Raw genomic sequence first — 9,671 nt, 5'->3', positions numbered from 1 at the left:
CATTCCAAATAGCAGAGACCCCTGCCCCCACTGCCTGCTTCCCAGCCCCCTTGTCTCGTCTTCCTGTGAAAACACGTGTTATCAGGCACGTGTCATCCCGTGCTTCCTGCCTTCCCACAATATCAGCTTCAGTTTCCGCCCTCACTTCCGGCCTTCCTGCTTTTCTCTAGATAAGCCCCTTCACCTGATTCTAGAACTGCTGAAGACTGTTGTGTCAAAAATACCCTCAGGCTTCCCTGGTGGTCCAGTGGTTAAGAAACCATGTGCAAAGTGCAGGGGACGCGGGTTTGATGCCTGGTTCAAGAAGATCCCCCACATGCTGCGAGGCAACTAAGCCCCTCTGCACCACAACTACTGAGCCTGTGCTCTAGAGCCTGGGAGCCACAAGTATTGAAGCCCGTACACCCCAGAGCCTGTGCTCTGCAATGAGAAGTCTCTGTGATGAGAAGCCCAAGCACCTCGATGAAGAGTAGCCCCTGCTTGCCGCAACTAGAGAAGCCTGTGTGCAGCAAGGAAGACCCAGCACAAGCAAAAATGAAGTAAATAAATATTTTTAAAAAATGCCCCCCACTCCCAGCTACTGCAGGCTCGAGACATTGCTGAGCATTGGGGGTGCAGAAATGGTGCAACCACTTTGGAAAACTGTTTGGCAATTTCTTATCAAGTTAATCCTCACCTCCTATCTGACCCACTCCCAGGTATTTGCCCAAGAGAAGTGAAAGCTTAAATCCATAAAAAGATTGTTCATAGCAGCTTCATTTATAGTCCCATATTGGAAACAGGCCAAACATCTGTCAACAGGTGACTGGATACACAGAAGGCAGTCCAGCCAGCCAATAGTTATATGATCTGGCAATGAAAAGAAACAAACTTCAGGGATTTCCCTGGTGGTCCAGTGGTTAAGAATCTAGCATGCAATGCAGGGGATGTGGGTTTAATCCCTGGTCAGGGAACTAAGACCCCACATGCTTCAGGGCATCTGAGCCTATGAGCTGCAACTAGAGTCCCAACACCAAGCCCAACTAAGACCCGTTGAAGCCAAAAATAAATAAATATTAAAAAAAAAAGAAAAAGAAATTACAGCACTCTACACTGTATGACTCAGTTTATATGGCATTTGAGGAAAGACAAATCTAGTCAATACTGATGGAAACCAGGTCATGGTGTCCTGGGGGAAGGAAGAGGATGAGGACTGACTGGGAAGGGACAAGAAGGAATTTTAGGGGCTGACGGAGATGTTCTATACCTGCAATACAATGGTGGCTACACAGTTGGATACAATCCTCAAAACTTGTTAACTTGCAAATAAGTGCAGTTAAAATAAAAGTTGGGGGTAATTCCCTGGCGGTCCAGTGGCTGGGATTTCTCCTTTCCATTGCAGGGAGCATGCATTCAATCCCTGATTGGGGAACTAGGATCCTACAAGGTGGGCACCTTGGCAAAAATAAAAATAAAGTAAGAATAAACATTTTGAAATCATGGAAAAATACACATAAGATGAAATTCACCATGTTAACCACTATTTTTTGCATTTTTCAGCCTTTTATTAAAAACATTATGAAATGTTTCATAAAATTTTATGAAATGTATTATATGTAGGATGAATATATTTTGTGATGAAAAAGAGCTATCTCCATCCAAACATTTCTTCTTCCCTTGTAATCATATCACATCAACCGTTTTCTAAGTGGACACTTCAGGAGCGTTAAGTATATTCACACTGGGGACTTCCCTGATGGGCTAGTGTTTAGGCCTCTGTGGTTAGAGGACCTAAGATCCCCAGTGCTGCCAAAAAAAAGTATATTCATTGTCTGTAATCTTCAGATTGTTTCTTGCAAACGGGCATCCTTACAGAATTGTTTTATTTCACACAGCATACTATTATAGTATGTGTCAGAATTTCCTTCCTTTTTCAAGGTTGAATAATATTCCATTGTATGGATGAGCTTGTTTGGTTTATCTGTTCATCCATTGATGCACACTTGGGTTGCTTCTACCGGTTGGCTATTGTGAATAATGCTGCTATAAACATGGGTATGCAAATATCTTTTCAAGACCCTGCTTTCAGGACTTTGCTGGTGGTTCAGTGGTTAAGAATCTGCCTGCCAATACAGGAGACATGGGTTCAGTCCCTGGTCTGGGAAGATTCTACATGCTGCGGAGCAACCGAGCCCTTGCACCATGACTTCTGAAGCCTGTGAGCCCTAGAGCCTGTTCTCTGCAACCAGAGAAGCCAACACAGTAAGAAGCCTATGCACTGTAACTAGAGAAAGCCTGTGTGCAGCAACTAAGACCTAGCCCAGCCAAATTTTTTTTAAAGAACCCACTTTCAATTCCTTTGAATATCTACCCAGAAGGGAAATTGCTAGGTCATATGGAGTTTCTGGAGGGACCCCAGTCCTGGTGACCTTGATTTCATCCCAGTGAAACTAATTTTGACCTCCACAAGTATAAAATAGCTGTATATTGTTTCAAGCCACCAAGCTGTTGAACATTTGTTACAGCAGCAGTAGGAAACTCATACACTCTCCCTAGCTGACTATCTGGAAATCCGTCAGTCTGACCAACAGTCTGCTAAGTACAATATCTGTCCAGAAGTTCAGACAGCTTCTGGGCAAGGTCAGTGCCTTGCTCTGGGCTGCACTTTGGAGGATTCAGAGACAGGTTGGGGGGTTTCCTGGTTACAACACGGAAACTCCTGGTCAAGGAGTTTCGGTGCTGATCCCTCCTCTTCCTGTTCAGTGGATGCTCTCAGGGCTGGGCAGCTTGGTTCTGGACTCAGCTTTGCACCGAACTAAATGCTGCTAGCCTGTCACTCCCCTCGGTTGCACAGTTGGACCTGTCTCCACTGGAAAACCTGGGAGAGCCTCCAGGTCCCCAGGACAGGAGTGTTGGGTAAATTCAGATCAAAAGTCCCCAGTTGATAAATTCAGGCTGTGTGCTCCTCACATTCCCCCCACCTTGAAATGGGCTCAGCGACGCCCTCTACTTGCCAACACCCTCTGTCTGCAAAGCCCCCCGCCCCCATTCCCAGCTCCATTGCCAGAGTTGAAACTCCATTGTTCTTCCAAAGTCCATCTTTTCTGGATGTATTTCCTGAACTCCCCACAGGACCTGGGGTGCCCGAGAGAGAAGGAGCCTCCTCATCAGATCCGAGCTGCCCCTCTCCCATCTCTGTGTCAGACTACCTATAATCTCAACAGGGTGACAGTCTCCTCAGGGAACTGGGCCAGCACTGCAGCATCTCAGCAGAGCCCTTCTTCTGGGGACACAGGGGACTCCTCCATGCATTCCTCAATCTAGTCACTGGTCACATTGTCCAAGGGCGTAGGGACAGGGTCTGACTAATTCCTGTGTACCCAGGGCTCTACAATCCCTCTGGCCCAATGCAGCTTACACACTGGGTTTCGGGTGTGGGAGGGAGGGGAGTCATCAGCCCCTGGAGACTTCCCAGGTGGCTCTAGTGGTAAAGAATTCGCCTGCCAATGCAGGAGACACAGGAGATAAGGGTTCAGTCCCTGGGTTGGGAAGATTCCCTGAAGAAGGTAATGGCAACCCATTCCAGTATTTTTGCCTGGGAAATCCCATGACAGAGGAACCTGGCGGGCCACAGTTCATGAAGTGGGAAAGAGTCAGACACACATGCGTGCGCATGGGCCCCTGAGGTCAGGGTCACTCACATGAATTACATCAGAGTCTCTGAGATAAAGCCTAGATCAGAGGCAGGAGCCAAGATTCATTTTCTCATTTATTGATGCTCCCGGGGCTGCCAAGAAGGTTCACAAAATCCCCTATATTTGAGGCAGCTCACCTGGGGTAAAAATGCAAATAAATCAAACAGCTCCATCCCTGAGTCGCTGGGCCTTGGTTGGAGAGGGTGATGGGGGTCAGATCACGGGTCCAAGGAACTCAGATTTTGGAGCGGGAGCAGACTTGGTGAGGTCCACGGGTGAGGGGTTGCAGCGAGGTTGGAGCGCAAGTCTCGCGGTGCAGTTACTGGCTTGGGCTGTGGGTGGCGCCATGGTTATTGCTAGAGTTGGGTGGGGAAGGGATTCACGATGGTGGGCGGAGCCAGGAAGGTGAGCGGCTCAGGCGATTGGACAAGTGCCAGTGGGCGCAGCTCTGGGCCAGGGGCAAGGTCAGCAGCTGAGCCTCTTCTCACAGATCCAGTTGTCGTTCTCGTTGTTACACGGCGCGTCGTTCCACATCCCCGTGCGGAGCATCATGATACAATCCTCGCGCCCCATCGAGTCGTTGGGCTCCCCCCGATTCCAGTGGCTGCAGTGGTTTGGCAGGGGAGGAGGTGTTGCTGAAAAGCTAGGCCTTTCCGAGTTCTAGCCTGTTTATTACTTGGGTCTAACCCTCACATCCTGAGAATTAACCTGAGTATGCACCTTGGTGTATCACTTTCTCAGCCCAGAATTTAACCCTAGTCAGTTCCTGGGGTCTGGCCCGCCCAGCCCTAAGGATACCCTATGACCTGGCCGAAGCACTTCCCCTAGGATCCGAACGGTCAGCCTCCCCGGGTCCCTTCTCACCTGAAGCTGAGCGCGACTCCGTCCACCCACTGGTAGCCCTGGATCCTGCGCACCTTGCGCACGGCCCTGAGGCCCAGCCAATAACCGCGGCCACGCGTGTTCCGACTCAGGAAACCCTGGGCAGTGGGGAAAACTGAGCCGGCGGCGCCCGTCCCCGCCTCTGACCCCGGGCCACGCCCCCTCGGGTAAACGCTTTCGGCCCTCTCCCCTCTCCCAGGCAGCCGGGGCTTCGCACCTGCTCTTCCAGGCCTCCCACTATCACCAGGTGCGCGCCGGAGCGCTCGCAGTGCTGCTGTGCCTCCACCCATGTGGCCCGCAGCGTGGAGAAGAAGTAACAGGAACCCTGGAACGGCAGCCACGACTCGGGGCACTCCTTGCAGGAGGAGCCTGCAGGGTGGCGAGGATCAAAAAGGTGATTTGCTCCCGAGTGGAGCAGACGAAGTGGATTGGAGAGGGGGATGTTGGACAACACCCCCCCGCCCCACCCCGGGCCCAGTTGGAACCACCGAGACCAGGCCAAGGACAAAGGGCGGGGCCAGGCGGATCAGGGAACCCCGGGCAGGGTCCACGGATCCTCTCCCCTCGCCGCCCTCCCCGCTTGCTCACTGTTCCCAAGCCGGGCTTGCTCCAGTGCCCGGAAGAGCTCAGTGCGAATGTTCTCACGGTCCCTCCCCGCTTCAGCCAGGCTCCGGGTCACTGAGAGGGAGAAGATTATAGCTAGGGTCAGGATCAAGGGTAAGATCATGATTAGTTAAGGTCAGCATCCACGTCCGTGGCCAGTGCCAAGGTGACGAATGACATTACTGTCAAGGACTGTTAGAGCTGGGTAGGGTGCCCATTGTGGTTACGGTTAGGACTTGCAGTTAAGGTTAGAGTCCACAGGTCAGGGTCAGGATGGGGGACACGATTTGGGTCAATGGTCAAGATCACAGGTTAGGTGGGGGGGGCGGGGGCTGGTGGTGCATAGAAGGGTCCAGAGTGAATCAAGGTTCGGGTAACAGCCGGGGTGAGGGGTCAGGGATGGTCCCGCCCTCACCGCGCTCGCTCAGTTCTTTTAGGGCACTCTCCTGCTCCAACAACTTCGACCTTGCCTCTGCAAGCTCCTTGCTGACTGTCTGCAGCTGTGTCTGCGTCCCCAGGCCTGGGGAGGGGGTGAGGTGATGGGAGCGGGACACCTGAGGTCAGGCCGCCCAGCCCCTACGAGCCGCGAGCCCGGCTCCCACTCGCCTCCTCCAATCCCCGCCACAAGTCCCGCCCGCTCGCCCCCTCCCCGCCCACCACCACCATCTCACTCACAGCAGCTATTGCACGCTCGGACCTCCTCCTTCAAGATACCCAGCACCGCCGTCTGTTTGGAGGCTGGAACGATTCCACGCCCGCCCGCACGCACGCCAGGTCACCCTCGGGGACTCCCAGGACCCCACCCAACTCCAGGGCCAGCCCCGCGGACCGTGGAATACCCGCGCTCCCGCCCACTACTCCGACACCGGGGTCGGAGAACCTTCCGCCCCCAAACTCTGGCAAGGGCCTCTGTTCTCTCCGTACCGTTTGTGCTCAGCAGGTCTTGGTGGCCAAGCAGCGCCCCGCGCTCGGTGGACGCTGCGGAGAGAGGAGGACTCGAAAACTCTCCCCTCGGCCCCTGGGAGTGCGGGCGCCCGGGTCATGGGGTGCACAGAAGGGGGCGGACGGACGTGCAGCATGGGCGGACAGGCACACGCACAGGCGTACAGGCTCGCACATGTGGGTGCTCGCGCTCAGATCCAGGCAGAGGCTCCCGATCTGGCTGGTGAGCCCTGGGGCGCAGAAAACGTCTATGTTCTCTGCGGGGCGCGGGGCGCGGGGCGCGGGGCGGGGGCGGGAGGGGGGCGCGGTGCACTTGCCATCTCCCATCATCCAGTCACTCACCCTTGGAAAACAGGACGCTGAGAATGAGGGCCCACAGGACTGTGATGACCACGAGAGCCAAGACCAGGAAAAGGGGTCTCTGTCCCCAGCGTCCCGAGTACTCTGGGGTAACACAGACAGACTCCTGAGCTCCCCCCTGGATCCCTGGGCTCCGAGGACTGAGCCCCAGTCACTTGGGTTTCTCCTAGGTAACTGAGATTCAGAGAGGTGCAGTAACTTGCCTGTGGTCACACGCAGCCCCTAAGCGGCAGAGTTGAAATTTGAAACCAGGTCCAGCTGACTCTAGGATCGGTGGTGTCTTTCCTGCACCCACTACATAAGCTCTCGTGGCTGATCATCTCCCTTCCCCCATGTGTGCGAGCGTGTGTGCCAAATCACTCCACTCTTGTCTGACTCTTTGCAACCCTATGGATGGTAGCTCGCCAGGCTCCTCTGTCCATGGGATTCTCCAGACAAGAATACTGGAGTGGGTTGCCATGCCCTTCTCCGGGGGATCTTCCCAACCTAGGGATGCAATGAACCCACGTCTCTTACGTCTCCTGCATTGGCAGGGGGGTTCTTTACCACTACTGCCACCTAGGAAGCCCCTCCCTTCCCCATTAAACCCCAAACCACTGGCCAGAGAGGGACCCAAGGGGATCTCTGAGGCAGCCCCTTTGCTCATACCTCCGGGGACCTCTTCCTGCCTGCCGTCCCACTTGCTGTATCCAGCAGTGTCCATGGTGAGCAGGCGCCTAGCTCTGGGAGTAGATACAAAAGTAGTCCCATCCCTCCCCCTACCCTACCCACCCTCTTCCTTCCTTCCCATCTTCCTGGTCTCAATTCCTGGTACCGAGAACCACTGACCAATCACAGAGATGGACCCTTTCTGGGCTGGGCTGGGCTAGGCTGGAGTAAGGGAGGGGTGGGGAGGGGAAGTGGGGAGTTGGAGGGGGTGGAGGGGTAGAAGAAGTGGGGAGGGAGTGGTGGGGAGTGAAGTGTGCCGATCAGGCCTCCTGGGCCTGGTTGCAGCAGCAGCATCTCCAGGCCGCTCATCCTGGCTGGACCACCACCAAGTACACACTCCAGCAACACTCCCCAGAGTCTGCTGGGGCTTCTGTTTCCAGCCCAGTCTGCATCTCTTATAGGTCTGACATCAATCTGCCTTCAGAGAGAGACAGGTTGAACCCAGTCAAGTTCAAGGCCGCTCCCTTCTGGTCCCTGAGAAAGCCCCTTCAGGTGTGCCCCCCACTCTACCCCCACCCCCACCCCACCCTGTGCCAGCTGCTCATCCCTTTTTGGCTCTACTGCAGGTGCCAGCTAGAAGTTGCATCTGACCTGAGCTTCATTCAGTCCTCTTTGGCCAGAAGGGAGAACATTGCCAATGGTTGAGGGGCAGTCAGCTAAGCTTCCGGACTCCACGACTGGGTGTGTATGTATAGGGTATTCATATGCAACTTCTAGAAGCCTCTGTTTTTCTCCTCTGTGTAAAGGGGGAGAATGACAAGGCCTCCCTCCAAGGAATACTGTGATAAAGAAATGAAGCAATACGTGGCAAGCCTTGACATCATCCCCAGGCACAAAACCCTCCAAATGTCACTCATTCTTTCAACTAATATTGGATGTCTACCACATGCTGAGGAACTGAAGCTACGTCAATGCCCCAAAGAAGCAAATTCCTTTTCCCTTGGAGTTAACATTCCAGTAGGAGCTTCCTTGATAGCTCAGTTGGTAAAGAATCCACCAGCAATTCGGGAAACCTGGGTTCAATTCCTGGGTTGGGAAGATCCCCTGGAGAAGGGAAAGGCTACCCACTCCAGTATTCTGGCCTGGAGAATTCCATGGACAGTCCATGGGGTCTCAAAGAGTTGGACACAACTGAGCGACTTTCACTTTTCACTTTCAGGATGTGGGAACAGCCAACAATGAACATAATCAAAAGATAAGCTGAATAGCATAGTGGCTCTAAACTCCAAGCAATTAATCTCCCCCACTGATATGGACCAATGTCAGGAGACATTTGTGGTTGTCACAGTTGGTGGGGGTGCTCCTGGCATCTAGTGAATGGAGGCCAAAGATGGGGCTCAACATCCTACAATGCACAGGACAGGCCCCCACAGCAAAGACTGATTGGCCCCCAGGGTTCATATGCTGAGGGTAAGGACTTTAACATTGTGTTTTAAAAAGTCACAAGCAGCACTTTCCTCGTGGTACAGTGGATGGGAATCCACCAGCCAATGCAGGAGACCTGGGTTTGATCCTTGGTTCAGGAAGATTCCACATGCTAAGGACAACTACCGAGCCCAAACGCTGCAACTACGGAAGTCTGCACACCCTAGAGCTCATCAACAAGAGAAGCCACTGCAATGAGAAGCCTGCGCACAGCAACTAGAGAGTTGCCACCACTCGCTTCAACGAGGGAAAAGCCCATGTAGCAACGAAGACCCAGCGCAGCCAAAAATTAAAACACTTTTTTAAAAGTCACAAGCACACTGAACTTATTTACAAAACAGGAACAGCCTTCATAGCCTTAAAGAACAAGCTTATGATTACCAGAACGGAAGGGTGGGGGAAGGGATAGTTAGGGAATTTGCGATTATTTACACACTGCTATATTTAAAATGGTTAACTAACAAGACTTACTGTGCACCAAAGGGAACTCTGTAACAACCTAACTGGGGAAAGAATTTGTGAAAGAATGGATTTAGGTGCATGTATAACTGAGTCACTTTTCTGTAAGACTGAGACTAACACAACAATGTGAATCAACTGTACTCCACTATAAAATTTAAAAAGTATTTAAAAATATAAAACAAACAAAAAGTCACAAGTGTTACAAAAGAAAAGGAAGACCAATCAAGTTGGACAAGGAGCCCTGGAGTGCCAGGCTGGAGCAGTGACCAGCAAGTAAGGTAGCCTGGGTGGGCCTCGCTGAAAAGGAAAAAAAATTTTTTTTATTTTGGTAAGGAGCACTTCCTGCATTTTAGCCCCCCTTATCGATGTATTTCGGAGAAGGCAATGGCACCCCACTCCAGCACTCTTGCCTGGAAAATCCCATGGACGGAGCAGCCTGGTAGGCTGCGGTCCCATGGGGTCACTAAGAGTCAGACAGGACTGAGCGTCTTCACTTTCACTTTTCACTTGCATGCATTGGAGAAGGAAATGGCAACCAATTCCAGTGTTCTTACCTGGAGAATCCCAGGAATGGGGGAGCCTGGTGGGCTCCCATCTCTGGGGTCACACAGAGTG

General features: G+C 52.7%; 1 protein-coding gene across 1 annotated transcript; it reads right to left on the bottom strand.

The window, feature by feature from the left end:
* Positions 3,731-7,196, bottom strand: CLEC4G (C-type lectin domain family 4 member G). The gene is made up of 9 exons (XM_005682410.3): positions 7,110-7,196; positions 6,444-6,545; positions 6,084-6,137; positions 5,835-5,897; positions 5,575-5,679; positions 5,145-5,234; positions 4,774-4,925; positions 4,539-4,654; positions 3,731-4,278 (listed from the first exon to the last, which is right to left on the bottom strand). Exons 1-9 carry the CDS (start codon positions 7,162-7,164, stop codon positions 4,140-4,142), a joined length of 876 nt encoding a protein of 291 aa, XP_005682467.1. The 5' UTR covers positions 7,165-7,196; the 3' UTR covers positions 3,731-4,139.

This window comes from Capra hircus, chromosome 7 (assembly GCF_001704415.2).
Source record: "Capra hircus breed San Clemente chromosome 7, ASM170441v1, whole genome shotgun sequence".
Lineage (NCBI taxonomy): Eukaryota > Metazoa > Chordata > Mammalia > Artiodactyla > Bovidae > Capra > Capra hircus.
The sequence above is the reverse complement of the archived record's forward strand: the minus strand, read 5'-3'. Positions and strand labels throughout refer to the sequence as shown.